General features: G+C 40.8%; 1 protein-coding gene across 1 annotated transcript in view; it reads left to right on the top strand.

Annotated features, from left to right (window-relative positions):
- LOC115180326 (protein phosphatase 1H) overlaps positions 1-19,623 on the top strand; it is a 54,526-nt gene that overhangs the window by 32,056 nt on the left and 2,847 nt on the right. Inside the window, exons 5-8 of the mRNA XM_029742336.1 lie at positions 937-1,021; positions 1,316-1,434; positions 17,046-17,109; positions 17,262-17,369. Of these exons, the coding sequence (XP_029598196.1) occupies positions 937-1,021; positions 1,316-1,434; positions 17,046-17,109; positions 17,262-17,369 (376 nt within the window). The remainder of the gene's footprint in view (positions 1-936; positions 1,022-1,315; positions 1,435-17,045; positions 17,110-17,261; positions 17,370-19,623) is intronic.

Here is a 19,623-nt window from a genome sequence, read left to right on the forward strand (position 1 = left end):
ATATGTGTTATTTCATAGTTTTGATGTCTTCACTATTATTCCACAATTTATAAAATAGTAAAAATAAAGGAAAACCCTTGAATGAGTAGGTGTGTCCAAACTTTTGACTGGTACTGGATATTTTTTGCAAACAGAGTGAACAGTGGCGCGAATGAGTGCCCTACAGTGCAGAGGCATGCATCAGTTTTATTTCAGGTGGTCCTACATAATTACATTTTCATGCATTTTGGCTATATTTGCCATCCCCTGCTAAAATCTGTGCGTGCATTATTAATTGTACCCTTAAGTGTTGAAGGCACCATAATATATTGTGTTGTAAATGAAAGAGTATGTGTGGAGAAGCCTGGCAGTTACAGTATGTCTAAATACCTCGGGCCCACTGACACTGTACTGTACGCACCCAGTAGTGAACATAATATTATGCTCAGTCAAACCAGTCAAATCCAGGTATATACTGTAACTGCCTACATGCACAGTGTAAAGGGGTTACCATGAATGTGACAGTAATTTACAGGCAGCTCAGTGGCAAGTAAAATTAAGTATTTAATATTACAGTACAACTACTGTAATATAAAGTACTGTGTAATTAGACAGTACAATACCATAAAATTGACTTTATTATACTGTACAAAAGTCAATACTACCTTAAAAGAAGAGGGGTTTGTATTTCAGTATTTTACTATAATTACAAGGGATTGGTTCAAGCAGGTTGGCTGCTAGGGAAACTGATTTACCTAGTTAAATAAACGTTAAATAAAATAAAAATGAAAGGAAATGTGCACAATCCATATTTTCTTTTGATGTTTATTTTCTGGCAGAATGTAGCTCAATTGGGGATTTGCACCATTCTGCTTCATTTTTTTAATTTATTGGTTGGACCTTTTAATATCTTTATTTTATGTGTGTGTGCTCGTGCGTTTGTGCGTGTATCCCCAGGGCGATCATTATAAGGGACGGGAAGGTCATACCCATGTCCACAGAGTTCACTCCAGAGTCAGAGCGACAACGGCTACAGTTCCTGGTGAGAAGAGAACCGTGGCTCACTTTTTTCATGGACACCAGTCATTTACATGTATAATATATAGCTAGCTATGATTATAAGTCAGGATACCTTGAACTTGCTCTCCTTTCTCTGCATGAAAGGTTAAAGTGTGTGATTCTATACAATATCATGAGACTACCTTATTGATTTTTCTTTTGAACTTCAAGGATCTTTTAGAAATGTCTGACAGATTGCCTTGGCTGCCAGGGCAAAGATGGCCCCGTCTGAACATAGCCTACCTAATGTAATGTAACCTTTTCTGTCTGTGTGCAGGGCTTTATGCAGCCTCACCTATTGGGAGGAGAGTTCACCCATCTGGAGTTCCCCAGGAGAGTACAGAGGAAGGAGGTGGGCAAGAGGATGCTCTACAGAGACTTCACAATGAATGGATGGTCAGTACACTTCATCTACCAGATTGAAGCCTCCCAATTTGTTACAAAACACATGTAAACTGAACAATACAGCCTTCTAAAAGCAGTCTCTGTATGGGTATCTTTCCATCATCTTTATCCACTGTACTGTATGTAGGCCTACCTATAGTTATTGTGTGCCTGTTCTCTCTACCCTATCTCCTTCATTGCTAACCACTCTATAAAGCTATACTTATCACCCTCCTTTTTTCTCTCCCTCTCCATCTTTATTCATACCAAGTATCTATCACTATTGCTCCCCCTTTTCACTCCATCGTAATTCACCCTAAGTATCTCTCCCTCTTTTCCCCTTTACTCCCCTGGTGTGTGTGTCAGGCAGGGTGCTGTGTGCAGTACTAGCATGGTTATTAGACCCGCCAGGCAGGATGGGCGGTGCTCTCTCTGTTTTGTGTCTCTGCAGTGTGTTAAAGGGATGGATGGTGTGTGCCTAGTGCATGTACAAACACCCTTCCTCCCTGTTCTTTAGATGAACCGTGGAGGAAGGGGAGAGAGAGAAACAGGGGGAGAGACAGGGAGGTAAAGAAAGGCATGGGTAGGAGAGAGGATGGGCTTGGGATGAGGGCAGAGGGAGCAGAGGCAGCATGTGGCTGGTGCTACAGTGTGGAGCTCATTTATACAGTGATGAAGCTCTGCTCTCCTGGGACACAGCATGCAGCTCAGATTGGACCAGGATGGACTAGACAACTCACTGTGGGGAAGCAGGCCATGTCTCATAATGCGTTATGTCCAATCCTTTGTGTTTAGAGCAGCCAGGTCACACCAAATCCACTTCAGTATTCAACGTGTGTCGGGGTCCCCAGGATGTCAGGAGATGCCTTCAATACCGGTCACTAGGGGCAACGTAAGCACCTATTACCATAGAGGAAAGGCTTAAACCGCGCTACGACTCCGAGGATCGCGGGTTCAATCCCGGTGCTAGGCACTTGTTTAAATGTTTTCTGTTTTAACCCTGTCCCTTACCATATCCAGTTTGAATTCATGTTTAACTTATAGGAACATTTCACCCTGGCTCTGCATATAGTCATTACTATGTTAACAACATTAAGTTTTTGTCATAAACATAAACAATTACCCATACCACAAGCATTTCACTGGTAGTCAGGAAGTTTTGACTTCCTGTGTATTTGTCTGCTCATAGTGAACCACAAAGTCCGACATTCATAGCGAATGCAGATACAGCTCCGCTAGGTAGATGGGGCGTGCCCACAAACTTGGATTTAGATGTTGTTACTTCGAAAAAACAACACACAGCAATCTCAGTACTTCTATATGCCAGATTTCTTGGGGAAACTTTTGATAACGTTTGTCATCATGCCAGTGTGGTGTTCTGTGCCTGGCTGTGCCAATTAAAAATGAGTTATCTTTCACCATTCTACCTACCAGAGATTTACCCTGATGCTTCCAGTGGCTATGAAGAATGATGTTTACGGTGACCAAAGATTATCAGAGGGAATTCATTTCAACACCAGATTTTTTTCCTTCACAACAAAACAGAAGATTCTCAATTTAAGGTAACCTACCATTAGCTAGCTTGCTAGCCTAGCTGGACTAAATTAGCTAGCTCGCTACAGTGCTGTATTGAGCTCTGAAAGCCATCAGCTAAATCGCATAGCTATCTTTTGGATACACACTACTGTCAATCAATTTAGCCTAAGCAATGCTAGTCACTGGTAGCTATCTTCAGCAAATGAAACATATTTGACTAACGTTAATGTAAGCTAGCTAACGTTAGCAAATAAGAGTATCTGAATCTTGTAGCCAGAATTTTCACTCTTGTCTGGAAAACACTTGTTACTAAAAATAATTTTCACTCTTGTCTGGAAAACACTTGTTACTAAAAATAGTTTGTGTGTTGCTAACAACACACAAACTCTCTGTTTGTGTGTTGTTAGCAATGATGAATGTGTATCAATTGTCTGCGGTTGGTTAGCTTGTTGGTTCTCAGCTGGCTACACATCTTGCTGCCAATTTAGCGATGCTAACTAGCTAACAGCAAGCTGACAATATTAAAATGTCCATGTTAGGTGTGCTAAGCTAGCCAGTCTAATACAGATCACTACAATTAGTGGGGTGGTTAAATTGTGTATTGGTATGTATTTTGTTTTAGGTGGGAAATAATCTGATTCCACCAGGATGCTTTTCCAACCGCTGGCTCTGTACAAGGTGAAGGTAAGTTGGCAAAAATATTTACGAGTTGAAGGCTAAGATAGCTTAATTTACAGTAAGCATGGCTTCAACATGAATTGGGAAGTGTTTGTATGGGTTTGTGTTATGGGGTTAGATGTAGGACCACAGAGTACCTCCCAGACAATGTAATCAATTTAGTCTACTCCTTTTCTCTTTGTAAAACTCCAGTTATTCCCAGGTCCTGCTGAAATGTATACGAGCATGAGGGAGCGGACACACCTTGCAGTTATAGAGCACCACAAGACTGTGTGACAGAAACCACTAAGGGACACTGATTCTCAAAAAACACAATACAAAAACATTACTACAAAAATCCCCCTGCCAAGGGCGACTATTGACAAGAATGATCTGTCAAAGTCAATGGGCTGGGAGAAGTTTACAAACAGGTAGTTTTTTTTGGTTGTGCAGGGTTGTGTTTAGAGACAGTAAATGCATTGTTGTGTATGAGAGCGATTGAGGTGCCATTTCTCCTCAATCAGTGTAAGAACTGCCCTCCTAAGAAGGTTCACACCTATTGCAGCCTTTCCTCTCTCATTGTCCCAAATAATACACTAGCATGTCTCTAAACACTTAGGTCCCATTCAGTTGACACTTTTATCAATAAAGTAGTGCCCTACGTCCCTTCCCCCAAATGAGTGTAAAATGCTAACACCACAACCATGTCTTTCCAGGAGACGTGCAGTACCATCAAATCTTCTGCAAGAGATCCAAACAGTTGGTGTTTAAGAAGGTCTACAAGCCCTGCACTCACCACTTCTGGCAGAGTCTTATCCAGCTGGCTATACACCGCAGACAGGACAAGACCATTCACCACAAGCACAAAGAGTCTCAGCTTCCCCAGCCCACCATGCCAAACACCATTGCCAGTGTACCGAAGCCGGATAAAGGACAGTGTGGCTCAACATAAGACCATGTAGAACCACCATGAAATAAATACAGATATTTTCTATTAATCTTAAAAATGTGTCTGCCTTTATGGATTCACAGAATATTTGTATTTAAGTTATACAGGGCTCTATAGCATCAAACAGTCCGTATATTGGTTTACAGTCCGTATATTGACATGCCTGTACATTTACATTTACGTCATTTAGCAGACGCTCTTATCCAGAGCGACTTACAAATTGGTGCAACATCATGAACAACATCATGAACGTTCTATTGTCGTCCGACATCAAACTTGTCGTTGTCATTCTGAAAAAGTGTAAACACAAAATGACAGCCTCTGCATGACATCAGCAGCCCGGTGCTCCAAATAGCATACTTTCTCTATTTTAATAATAGAGATTAAACACATTTGTTTCAAAATATATTCAGTAAATGTCAACCAATCAGCCAGGCAACTAAAAGCAATTTTCGAAACAATATTTTTGTTTGTTGCTAGCTAGTGTCTAAACGTCTAGACTTTAGTTACTTTTTATTCATTATTACAGGAAAATACACCCACAACATCATTATTTACAAGCTAATGGTGAGCTTACAGAAAATACTGCCACAGTGTGATGAAATAAAAGTAGGTCATTCTATCTGACAATTTTAGAACTCCTGCATCATCTGGTCTCAGGAGGATTTGGTCTGGTTGCTGTGGCAGTCCGGTAACCACGTCAATGGACGTTGCGACAGTCGCAGAGACTTAAACGTTTTTCATGTTTACAGACATTCTACCACCGGAGTATCAACTGGCCTTTAGACATTCAGATATCCCCCCCAAAAAATAATTGTCAAATTCTAAAATACAGGGGAATGTACACTATTTAATGCTAACTCAAAATGAGAACTGGGTGATCAGCAGATGATGGGAGAGATGGTCATGATGAAATTGCCATTCACAAAGAAACATTCAGGAAGAAAATACAGTATGATCAATGTAGTAAAGTGCAGGGAATATATGTCTGAGGTGTAAAGTGCAGACATCTGTTGATCAGCAAATGATGGGAGGGGTGTTGTCATCCTGCCATTCAGCTCCTCTTGTCATGTATTGCTTGAAATGTAGCATAATGTCCAATCCATTGAGAGGGATACAGTTCTGCTCCAATGAAAACACACAGGCAAAGGAATTATGTTTCTCTCTATCTAGAATCCACCCCAGGAAGAAGCCCAGGTACCACAGGGTATTGTCTGTAAGACAAAAAAAAGATTTACAACAGTAAATTGTTGCATTATTGTTTCTCCTCACTGCTAGTAAACCTAACTGGCTGGATAGCCAATAATTGTTATTTACATCTGTATGGAATCCTATCACGTGTCATGCTTATAGGTTTTAGATTGATTATGATAGTGGATGCATTTCAATGTCAACCTTTGTCAATTATGCTACATAGCTAGCTTGTAAAATGATTTACAGTTGTTGATGTTACACGTTTGCTAACAGGTTACAAATGCGAGGCTTGGCACGTAGCAAGTTAGCAGGAACCAGGTGAACTAGCTAGCCAACTCCAGTCAAGCTAACGTTTACTGGTAAACCTAGCTTTAGGTAGCTGGTTGTAATGTTAGTAGCTTGCTGTTCAGTAGCAATTTCTATGAAAAAAATATCTAAGTTTTACAATCAAGATAAAATAGATCTCCGATTTGTAAAAACCTGTTCTCTTTTCAGTCATAGATATGGCTACTGGTAGCTGTTTAGCTAACTTAGCTAGCTAGACTAGCTACCTACCTAAGCTAGTAAACAGAACACTAATTTGAATGTCAATAGAATATCAAAAATGCTCCATCGTCAAATTTGTGTTGATGAGAGGAATCATTTTGAAGCCATTGCGGTCTGGTCAGTTCTTCGTTTTTCACAAAGGATTTTGTGTTGTGTCTGCCTCCCCCTGTAATGGGGGAGGGACGGGTCCAGATCAGGAAGCACTTCACCACAGGAGTTGTAGTCTTTCAGAGACTGGAAAAACAATTGTCACCTTGTATACAGTGCCTTCAGAAAGTATTCATACCCCTTGACTTATTCCACATTTTGTTGTGTTAAAGCCTGAATTCAAAACGGATTCAATTATTATTTTTCTCTCCCTCATCTAAACACAATGCCTCATAATGACAAAGTGAAAACATGTTTTTAGAAAATTATGCAAAGTTATTGAAAATGAAATATAGAACTCACTTACATAAGTATTCACACCCCTAAGTCAATACTTTTTTGGGGGGGCTATCTTCTGTATGAAATAGGGCTATGTTATGTATACCACCCCTACCTTGTCACAACACAACTGATTGGCTGAAACGCATTAAGAAGGAAAGAAAATCCACAAATTCACTTTTAACAATGATTGGCTGAAACGCATTAAGAAGGAAAGAAAATCCACAAATTAACTTTTAACAATGCACACCGGTTAATTGAAATGTATTCCAGGTGATTACCTCATGAAGCTGGTTGAGAGAATGCCAACAGTGTGCAAAGCGGTCATCAAGGCAAAGGGTGGCTATTTGAAGAATCTCAAATATAAAACATATTCTGATTTATTTAACACGTTTTTGGTTACAACATGATTCCATATGTGTTATTTCATGGTTTTGATGTCTTGTACAATGTAGAAAATAGTAAAAAATAAAGGAAAACCCTTGAATGAGTTGGTGTCCAAACTTTTGATATGTACTTTATGTATAGAAAATATATACACTACCTTACAAAAGTTTTGGGTCACTTAGAAATGTCCTTGTTTTTGAAAGAAAAGCACCTTTTTTGTCCATTAAAATAACATAAAATTGATCAGAAATACAGTGTAGACATTGTTAATGTAGTAAATGACTATTGTAGCTGGAAACTGCAGATTTTTTATGGAATATCTGCATAGGCGTATAGAGGCCCATTATCAGCAACCATCACACTGGTGCTCCAATGGCACGTTGTGTTAGCTAATCCAAGTTTATCATTTTAAAGGCTAATTGATCATTAGAAAATCCTTTTGCAATGATGTTAGCACAGCTGAAAACTGTTGTTCTGATTAAAGAAGCAATAAAACTGGCCTTTAGACTATTTGAGTATCTGGAGCATCAGCATTTGAGGGTTTGATTGCAGGCTCAAAATGGGCAGAAACAAAGCCCTTTCTTCTGAAACTCATCAGTCTATTATTTTTCTGAGAAATTATGGCTATTCCATGTGAGACATTGCAAAGAAACTGAAGATCTCGTACAACGCTGTGTACTACTCTCTTCACAGAACAGCGCAAACTGGCTCTAACCAGAATAGAAAGAGGTGTGGGAGGCCCCGGTGCACAACTGAGCAAGATGACAAGTACATTAGAGTGTCTAGTTTGAGAAACAGACGCCTCACATGTCCTCAACTGGCAGCTTCATTAAATAGTACTCGTAAAAAACACTAGTCTCAACGTCAACAGTGAAGAGGCGACTCCGGGATGCTGGCCTTCTAGGCAGAGTTCCTCTGTCCAGTGTCTGTGTGCTTTTGCCCATCTTAATCTTTTATTTTTATTGGCCAGTCTGAGATATGGCTTTTTCTTTGATACTCTACCTAGAAGGCCAGCATCCCGGAGTCGCCTATTCACTGTTGACGTTGAGACTGGTGTTTTGCAGGTACTATTTAATGAAGCTGCCAGTTGAGGACTTGTGAGTCGTCTGTTTCTCAAACTAGACATTGAGTTGGAGGCGTGCTTGGCCACACAGTCATGGGTGAACAGGGAGTACAGGAGGGGTCTGAGCATGCAGTGTTGAGGCCCCAGTGTTGCGGCCCCAGTGTTGAGGATCAGCAAAGAGGTGTTGTTTCCTACCTTCACCAGCTGGAGGCGACCCATCAGGAAGTCCAGGACCCAGTTGCACAGGGCGGGGTTCAGACCCAGGGCCTCGACCCAGGGCTTGATGATGAGCTTGGAGGGTACTATGGTGTTGAATGCAGAGCTATAGTCAATGAACAGCATTCTGACGTAGATATGCTTCCTGTCCAGATGGGACAGGGCAGTGTGCAGTGTTGTGGCGTTTGTATCGTCTGTGGATCTATTGGGGCGGTAAGCAAATTGAAGTGGGTCTAAGGTGGCAGGTAAGGTGGAGGTGATATGATCCTCGACTAGTTTCTCAAAGCACTTCATGATGACAAAGGTGAGTGCTACGGGGCGATAGTCATTTAGTTCAATTACCTTTGCTTTCTTAGCTATAGGGATAATGGTGGCCATCTTGAAGCATGTGGGGACAACAGACTGGGATAGGGAGAGATTGAATTTATCTGTAAACACACCAGCCAGCTGGTCTGCGCATGCTCTGAGGATGCTGCTAAATGACTACCGCCCCGTAGCACTCACTTCCGTCATCATGAAGTGCTTTGAGAGACTAGTCAAGGACCATATCACCTCCACCCTACCTGACACCATAGACCCACTCCAATTTGCTTACCGCCCCAATAGGTCCACAGACGACGCAATTGCAATCACACTGCACACCGCCCAAACCCATCTGGACAAGAGGAATACCTATGTAAGAATGCTGTTCATCGACTACAGCTCAGCATTTAACACCATAGTACCCTCCAAACTCGTCATTAAGCTCGAGACCCTGGGTCTCAACCCGGCCCTGTGCAACTGGGTCCTGGACTTCCTGACGGGCCGACCCCAGGTGTTGAGGGTAGGTAACAACATCTCCACCCCGCTGATCCTCAACACTGGGACCCCACAAGGGTGCATTCTCAGCCCTCTCTTGTACTTCCTGTTCACCCACGACTGCGTGGCCATGCACGCCTCCAACTCAATCATCAAGTTTGCAGACGACACTACAGTGGTAGGCTTGATTACCAACAACGACGAGACGGCCTACAGGGAGGAGGTGAGGGCCCTCGGAGTGTGGTGTCAGGAAAATAACCTCACACTCAATGTCAACAAAACAAAGGAGATGATCGTGGATTTCAGGAAACAGCAGAGGGAGCAGCCCCCTAACCACATCGACGGGACAGTTGTGGAGATAGTGGAAAGTTTTAAGTTCCTCGGCGTACACATCACGGACAAACTGAAATGGTCCACCCACACAGACAGCGTGGTGAAGAAGGCGCAGGAGCGCCTCTTCAACCTCAGGAGGCTGAAGAAATTCGGCTTGTCAGCAAAAACTTTTACAGATGCACAATCGAGAGCATCCTGTCGGGCTGTATCACCGCCTGGTACGGCAACTGCTCCGCCCATAACCGTAAGGCTCTCCAGAGGGTAGTGAGGTCTGCACAACGCATCACCGGGGGCAAACTACCTGCCCTCCAGGACACCTACACATACCCGATGTCACAGGAAGGCCAAAAAGATCATCAAGGACAACAACCACCCGAGCTACTGCCTGTTCACCCCGCTATCATCCAGAAGTCGAGGTCAGTACAGGTGCATCAAAGCTGGGACCGAGAGACTGAAAAACAGCTTCTATCTCAAGGCCATCAGACTGTTAAACAGTCATCACTAACATTGAGTGGCTGCTGCCAACATACTGACTCAACTCCAGCCACTTTATTTATGGAAAAATGTATGTAATAAATGTATCACTAGCCACTTTAAACAATGCCACTTCATATAATGTTTACATACCCTACATTACTCATCTCATATGTATATACTGTACTCTATACCATCTACTGCATCTTGATGTAATAAATGTATCACTAGCCACTTTAAACAATGCCACTTTATATAATGTTTACATACCCTACATTACTCATGTCATATGTATATACTGTGCTCTATATTATCTACTGCATCTTGCCTATGCCGTTCGGCCATCACTCATTCATATATTTTTATGTACATATTCTTATTCATTCCTTTACACTTGTGTGTATAAGGTAGATGTTGTGAAATTGTTAGGTTAGATTACTTGTTAGATATTACTGCATGGTCGGAACTAGAAGCACAAGCATTTCGCTACACTCGCATTAGCATCTGCTAACCATGTGTATGTGACAAATAAAATTTGATTTGATTTAGGTATACCATCTGGGCCGGCAGCCTTGCGACGGTTAACAAGCTTAAATGTCTTACTCACGTCGGCCACAGAGAAGGAGAGCCCACAGTCCTTGATAGCGGGCCGCGTCGGTGACACTGTATTATATCCTCAAAGCGAGCGAAGAAGATGTTCAGCCTGTCTGGAAGCAAGACGTCGGTGTCCTTTTTCCTTTTATAATCCGTGATTGTCTGTAGACCCTGCCAAATACGTCTCGTGTCTGAGCCGTTGAACTGGGACTCAACTTTGTCCCTATACCGACGTTTAGCCTGCTTGATTGCTTTGTGGAGGGAATAACTACACTGTTTGTATTCTTCCATATTCCCAGTCTTCTTGCCCTGGTTATATGCGGTGGTTTGCGCTTTCAGTTTTGTGCGAATGCTCCCATCTATCCACGGTTTCTGGTTGGGGTAGGTTTTAATAGTCACAGTGGATACAACATCTATGCACTTCCTGATAAACTCATTCACCGTATCAGTATATATTATTTTCTGAAGCTATTCTGAACTAATCCCAGTCCGCGTGATCAAAACAATATAGAAGCGTGGATTCCGATTGGTCAGACCAGCGTTGAATAGTCCTTACCACGGATGCTTCCTGTTTGAGTTTCTGCTTATAGGAGGGGAGGAGCAAGATGGAATCGTGGTCCAATTTGCCGAATAGAGGACGGGCGAGGGCCTTATATGCATTCTGGAAGGTAGTATAACAATGGTCAAGAGTTTTAGAGCGTGAGTACAACAATCAATATGTTGATAGAATTTTGGGAGCCTTTTCCTCAAATTTACATTGTTAAAATCCCCAGCTACAATAAGTGCAGCCTCAGGATATGTGGTTTCCATTTTGCATAAAGTCCAGTGAAGTTCTTTGAGGGCCGTCGTGGTATCGGCTTGAGGGGGGATAGACCACTGTGGCTATTATTGACGAAAATTATCTTGGGAGATAGTACAGTCTCCATTTGATTGTGAAGATATTCTAGGTCAGATGAACAGAAGGAATTGAGTTCCTGTATGTTATCACAGTTACAGCATAAGTCATTAATCATAAAACAAATACCTCCACCCTTTTGCTTCCTGGAGAGATGTTTGTTCCTGTCGGCACAATGTACTGAGAATCCAATTTCGAGAGAGCCATGTTTCCGTGAGGCAGAGTATGTTACAATCTCTGGTGTCTCTCTGAAAAGCAACTCTCGCCTTGAGCTCCTCAACTTTATTATCCAGAGATTGGACATTGGGGTGATGTGCACGCTTCCTAAATTGGACCAGAAGACCCGAGTACCTCTCCTCTGCTGGTGTTGTTTTGGGTCAGCCTCTGGAATAAGTTAAATTACTCTGGGGAGAGCATCGGAGGATCTGCTCCAGGAAAGTCGTAATCCTGGTCGTAATGCTGTTAGTTCTGGTGAGTTACAGCCGCTCTAATATCCAATAGTTCTTCCCAGCTGTATGTAATGACACAAAACAATTCCTGAGCTAATAACGTAAAAAATTGTACATAAACAAACAAAACACTGCAGAGTTTCCTAAGAGCTAGTCGCGATGCTGCCATCTCTGTCGGCACCATCATTTAGCTCCATTCAACCCCTCCCATCTATATCTGAACACCATTCAGTTTTGATTTATTTCTATTTTCCATATATTTTTCAACCGTGCTGTGATGTTTCACAAAAGTTCTGAACCTTTCTATTCTCAGATTCTACATATTGCAAATTAAAGAAAATGTTTTGCTAATAGTATTATTATATTATTGATCGATTGACTATGACTTTTTAAATTACCCAGCAGTGCTATTTGCAGAGTTAGCTCCAGGTAAATGTTGCAATTCTTCAGCCATTCCTTAACCTGTGACGAAAAACAAGCTACATATGGACAGTACCAAAATAAATGATCTAATGACTCTGCCTCCTCGCAGCAAAATCTGCAGAGCTGGGAAGATTGTATCCCCCATATATATAACATTCTATTGGTTGCAAGAATTTTGTATAATGATTTCAATTGAAAAAAGTTTTGAATCAGCCGTTGTTTTGTGTGTCAATTCATAAACCATGTGCCATGGAATCTGAAACTGTTTTGCAATTTATATGGCACAGCTGTCAAATTTTTGGTGCTTAAATGAAATTGGTATATATTTTTATTCATCACAATTTTCTTTAACCATTTATGTTCTTTAATGCAGGGCCGACAGACAAGTTCCGTACTTTTCCCCCTTCTACTTGCCTCTTCCATTTTTGTGGTAATGCTACAATTTGTTGGTTGTAATTTTGGGTAGAGCAGACATTTCCATATGTCTGTGTTACATGCATGTGTGACCAGTCCTATTTATGATAGAATTTACAAAAATGATACATTTTTTAAACATTTTATTGAAAAATATGTTTTTTTTTTATCAATTAGTATATTTGAGTTTAACCACAATATTTCTTGTAATATTTGTTCTGTCTTTTCAGGTGGATTAAATTGAAATTGCACCCAACTTTCAAAGGCTTGTTTAAAAATAACAATATTTTGGAGATTTCGTTTTCTAATAACCGAAAGTGAGCAGTTGTAATCTGAATAAAAGGAAAAAGGCCATTCTTGAACATGGGGTGAGACATTCTTACTAATTTACTAGAGAACCATTTCAGATTTAAGTATAACTTTTGTATGACTGATGCCTTTAGTGAGAGGTCTAATGCTTTAATATTTACTAATTTATGCCCTCCGAATTCATATTCGTTATATAAATAGGCCCTTTTAATTTTGTCTGGCTTGCCATTCCAAATAAAGTTGAATATTTTTTGTTCATATAATTTAAAAAGCAGGTCACTAGGTGTAGGCAAAACCATAAGCAAATAGGTAAACTGTGATATGACTAAAGAGTTACCGTAATCAGGGTGATTTTTCCACAAATAAACAGGTATTTTTTTTTCCATGGTAGCAAGATCTTATCTATTTTTGTTAACTTTCTATAAAAAAATGTTGGAGTGAGATAATTTCTTTCTTTTGGGATATGTACAGTGGGGGAAAAAAGTATATACTTATTTCCTTCATTCAAATACAAATCATTTTATAAAATTTTTGACATGGATTTTCTGGATTTTTTTGTTGTTATTCTGTCTCACACTGTTGAAATAAAACTACTATTAAAATTATAGACTGATAATTTCTTTGTCAGTGGGCAAATGTACAAAATCAGCAGGGGATCAAATACTTTTTTCCCCCCACTGTATACGGAGTATGTCCACATCCCCGTCAGACCATTTTATTGGTAAACTACATGGTAATGTAAAAGTTGAATTTTTTTGTGATCCAATAAGTAATATAGTACACTTTTAATCCAGAGAGGTTAGCAAAAGTATCTAGATCCTCTACGAGGCTGTGGAGGGATTCTAATTGTGGTTTTAAAAGAAACCATGAATCATCAGCGTACAGCCACAGATTTCTAATCCCTTAATATTATTGTTGGATCTAATTTTAACAGCTAACATTTTGATGCCAATAATAAATAGATATGCCGATAGTGGACAACCTTGTTTTATATTTTTTGCAGTATTTCTTAAGTGACTTGTTGCAAACAGAATGCATGTTTTGGAATATTTTTATTCGGTACGGACTTCCTTTTTTTCACTCTGTCATTTAGGTTAGTATTGTGGAGTAATTACAATGTTGTTCATCCATCCTCAGTTCTCATATCATGACCATGACCATGCGATCAGTATAAAATAGAGACTCCGCAAAATGCCACAAGCATGACTAGATTTATTTTCAGATCTTGCACCTCCCCTCCCAATACACTGAAAGTCATCATAGGGTGTATTGTTCGGCGTGCGAAGCACTCTTCATGGCCACTTATTTGTGAAATATCTCACTGACCTAGAAATCCCTCGGATATGATCAAAACAAACTCATGGTCCCCCATGGTGAAATCCCCATTTTAACCATCTCTAAACCATGAGCTACAGCTCAGAGGATTGCGGGTTCAATCCCAGTGCGAGGCCCTTGTTTGTATTTTTTCTGTTTTAACCCTATCCCAAACCTTAACCCTTACTTTAACCAGTCAGAATGAATGCCTTAACTTAACTGTTGAGTTTTGACTTTTATGGACAAACGCCAATACTGTAGTGAGACCTTGAGATCTTGTTGGTTTAGAGAGATCTGGCATGCTGCTGGGATGTGCATGCGTCTACGCACTCCATTCACTAATTAATGTCCTTGGGAAGGCAGAGTGGTTGTAATGAGTGAGACAGTGTTTCACCTTCATCTCTGTAGTATACCTAGAGCCCTGGTCTTGCACGAGAGGAAGGTAGACATAATGGAAGAGATGTGGGCTGGGCAGAGCCTGTCTGTTTAAATATGCTGTTTGATGTTATGAGAGTACAGTATATTATCATTACCACAGTGAGCTAATTCAGGACGGTTCAATAGCGGCTAGACGAGGAGGGGGAACTTGTTCAGTATCGCTCTCCAATATATGGATGTGTACTGCTTTTTTTTTTTTTTACAGCTATTGCTCTGGATGGTAGTTTCTCTATGGGTCACATTAAATGTTATTATATTGTTATTATTGGAGTAGTCAACATGGTCTGCCCTTCCAGTGTAGCTCCAGTCACAGGAATAGAATGAGATTCTATTTATTTCTATTCCATCTTCGGTAGTGTGTACTACTGCAATGTTCTTTGTGTCCCAGTCACAGTAGTAAACAAGCCTTCATATCAGCCTCCCAGTCACTAACCACGTTTCCTCCACAGTTTTTATGCTAGTAAATTCCTGGCGTATAATCAAAAAATCAAGACGTGTAATGGAAACAGGAAGTGTCGGTACAATTTCATAAATGTTGACAGACAATTTGTTATCGTTCGACATGATCTTTTTGTGTAGGTCAAATTAATAATGTAACGAAATACACAACTGCTGATAGAACCGTAATCATTTCAAGGTAAATTTGCAGTCACGCGATGTTATGTTGTGTGCGAATTGAAAAAGCATGCACAGTTTAGGCTACAGGTTGGTGAAAGTGCACGGTGATGAGCTCAATGCTCCTTTCCAATAAATATCAAGGGTCTTAATTTGTATGCTAGTGACATGATGATCGATGCTTAGCTGCCATTAACAAACAAGTATCCATCTCATAATCTGTCCCTCCCGTGTCCACTTTATCAGCGAACTGTTGTCTAAAGAGCATGTGCGAAAACCAGTTTGGGCAAGTTTGTCATTTATCGCAAAAGTTTGACACAAAACTATCAGTAGAGTGGACAATGCAATTCAATGGAAACACAGGCATAAGCGACATAAGTGGTCGCTAAGGGGTCGCCGACGACAGTTTTTTGGATGTCAGTCGAGGTCTCAATTTATTGATGAGAGTTAAAATAGTAGAATATACAGGGTGCAACTTTGAAATTCGGTTGTGAATCAGCAGTTTTTATCTCATGTCAGTCACTGATAGTCACTCAATTAGCCATTAAAACTGCAAAAACAAATCTCCACTCCCTCCATGGTAAAATGGGTAGAATTGCAAGAAATTAGCTGTAAAACTGCAAAAATAATTCTCTGCCCCATGGCAAAATTTGTAGAACTGCAGGAAATTAACTTGAAAACAAATGTTTCTCTCCGCGGCGGTTACCCGCGATTTGGTTTGGGGTATTATCAAATGTTTTACCCGCGATTTGGTTTGGGGTATTATCAACAATAAAATACTTTGAAAGCAATATACTGCAGCATACAAACACCAATCCCCTCAATTTCATCCATTTATTTATTAGGATTATGGTAACATTTACTTTTTACAGCATAATACATTCAATTCTACGGTATTGTAATGTGTGTCATTACACAGTCCTTGCTTTGAGTGTATTTAGATTACAATAGGTGTACTGCAATATGAATTACAGTAACTTACTTGCTAGTGAGCCGCCTGGAAATTACTGTGAAATTCACGGAAACCCCTTTGCAACCTTTATTTAACTAGGCAAGTCAGTGAAGAATTAATTCTTATTTACAATGACGGCCTACCCTGACCAAACCTGGATGACGCTGGGCTAATTGTGCACCGCCCTATGGGACTCCCAATCACTGCCAGATGTGATACAGTATGGATACGAACCAGGGACTGTTGTGATGCGTCTTGCACTGAGATGCAGTGCCTTAGACCACAGTGTGTGTATGTGAAACTAGAGGACAGGTCATGATTAAACTTGCTGACTGTGGCTCTGAAGAACCATAATGGCTCCCTGGCCTGTTATAAAGCAAAGAAGGAAAAACTACATGAACTCTAGCAAAATTGAAAGATCTCTCTGAGGTCTCCATCTGCTTCCCTCGTTCTCAGGTGATTTTTACTGTGTTTTCTTTCTCCGTCATCTCACTCCATCTCTCGCTTTCTCTCTCCACCTCGCTCTCCCTCTCCTCCCTTCAGCGACGGGTATAATGAGGACCATCAAATACAGTGTGTGTAATGCTCAGCGCTATAAACCATGAAATAAAAAAACATTATTGTCTCCTCTTTCTACACAGGGCGTATAAAACCATAGAAGATGAGGACCTGAGGTTCCCACTGGTCCAGGGCGAAGGGAAAAAGGTTGTTTGTGTGTGTGTAACGCGAGAGAGTGTGTGTGTCTGTGTATAAATGTGGAGGTGAACAGAATTTATAACAGTTTATTACATAAGAAAAACTGATGTATATCTTAGTTTAATAGTATTCTAACTGGTGTCTTTAAAACTCTTCCTCAGGCCAGAGTAATGGCCACTATAGGAGTGACCAGAGGCCTTGGTGACCATGATCTTAAAGTCCATGATTCCAACATCTACATCAAGCCTTTCCTGTCCTGCTGTCCTGAGGTAAATCCAATTATGACACACTGCGTGTAGCATCCTGGCACCATTCTACCCACACACACACACACTATCTTGTACAGTGCCTTGCAAAATAATTCATCCCCTTGGCATTTTTCCTATTTTGTTGCATTACAACCTGTAATTTAAATAGATTTTTATTTGGATTTCATGTAATGGACATACACAAAATAGTCCAAATGGGTGAAGTGAAATGAAAAAAATTACTTGTTTCAAAACATTCTAAAACATAAAAACCTGGAAAGTGGTGCGTGCATATGTATTCACCCCCTTAGCTATGAAGCCTCTAAATATGATCTGGTGCAACCAATTACCTTCAGAAGTCACATTATTAGTTAACTAAAGTCCACCTGTGTGCAATATAAGTGTCACATGATCCATCACATGATCTCAGTATATATACACCTGTTCTGAAAGGCCCCAGAGTCTGCAACACCACTAAGCAAGGGGCACCACCAAGCAAGCGGCACTATGAAGACCAAGGAGCTTTCCAAACAAGTCAGGGCCAAAGTTGTGGAGAAGTACAGATCAGGGTTGGGTTATAAAAACATATCCGAAACTTTGAACATCCCAAAGACACCATTAAATCCATTATTAAAAAATGGAAAGAATATGGCACCACAACAAACCTGCCAAGAGAGGGCTGCCCACCAAAACTCACAGACCAGGCAAGGAGGGCATTAATCAGAGAGGCAACAAAGAGACCAAAGATAACCCTGAAGGAGCTGCAAAGCTCCACAGCGGAGATTGGAGTATCTGTCCATAGGACTACTTTAAGCCGTACACTCCACAGACCTGGGCTTTAAGGAAGAGTAGCCAGAAAAAAGCCATTGCTTAAAGAAAAAAATAATGTTCTCCAAAAGGCATGTGTGAAACTCCCCAAACCTATGGAAGAAGGTATCTGGTCAGATAGGACTAAAATTGAGCTTTTCGGCACAAACCCAACACCTCTCATCACCCCGAGAACTCCATCCCCACAGTAAAGCATGGTGGTGGCAGCATCATGCTGTGGGGATGTTTTTCATCGGCAGGGACTGGTAAACTAGTCAGAATTGAAGGAATGATGGATGGCACTAAATACAGGGACATTCTTGAGGGAAACCTGTTTCAGTCTTCCAGAGATTTGAGACTGGAATGGTTCACCTTCCAGCAGGACAATGATCCTAAGCATACTGCTAAAGCAACACTCGAGTGGTTTAAGGGGAAACATGTACATGTCTTGGAATGGCCTAGTCATAGCCCAGACCTCAATCCAATTGAAAATCTATGATATGACTTAAAGATTATGTACACCAGCGGAACCCATCCAACTTGAAGGAGCTGGAGCAGTTTTGCTTTGTAGAATGGGCAAAAATCCCAGTGGCTAGATGTGCCAAGCTTATAGAGACATACCCCAAGAGACTTGCAGCTGTAATTGCTGCAAAAGGTGGCTCTACAAAGTATTGACTTTGGGGGGGTGAATAGTTATGCATACTCAAGTTTTCGTTTTTTTTTGTCTTATTTCTTGTTTGTTTCACTCCAAAAAATATTTTGCATCTTCAAAGTGGTATGTTGTGTCAATCAAATTATACAACCCCCCCAAAAAATCTATTTTAATTCCAGGTTGAAAGGCAATACAATAGGAGAAATGCCATAGGGGGTGAATACTTTTGCAAGCCACTGTATCCAGCTCACGCCTTGTGCACACATTATAGCTCAGTTTATGATCCACGTAGCTAGGTGTACATTACCCTCGACCGAGTGAAAGTGTTGTTTTTTCAGTGGATTGGCTAACTGGGTTTGTAACAGCAAGTAAAGACAAAAGTTATCAGACTAGTAAATAGTTCAAGGAAGGAAAGAGCGATGCATAATATTTTGGGCCTTGCTTGGTTCTTGGAGTACTTTTGCCCACCTGACTGGTAGTTTCACAGCTCTTTCATCTCACTCATAGTCCATCCGTTGAGTCCGTCTCATTCAGTCTGATAATTTGCAGCTCTTTATTCATTACACAGGCAGTTCAGCCAGGGTCTCTCTACCTCTCTCTCTCTCTCATATATTATGGTGCCATTATTATACAGTATTATCATCTTTAGATCAAAGGCAGAGAGAATAGCTTCAGGGTCTACAGTAGCCTGCTCCCACACTGTTGTATGGTATGATGATAGAAGAGTTGGCTAAAGCACAGGGTGTACAGTACCACAGTTCCTCTGTCATGGTCAAACCAAGGTTGTCTGATATCAGACTCAGAGATCCTATTCGA

This window comes from Salmo trutta, chromosome 40, assembly GCF_901001165.1.
Source record: "Salmo trutta chromosome 40, fSalTru1.1, whole genome shotgun sequence".
NCBI lineage: Eukaryota > Metazoa > Chordata > Actinopteri > Salmoniformes > Salmonidae > Salmo > Salmo trutta.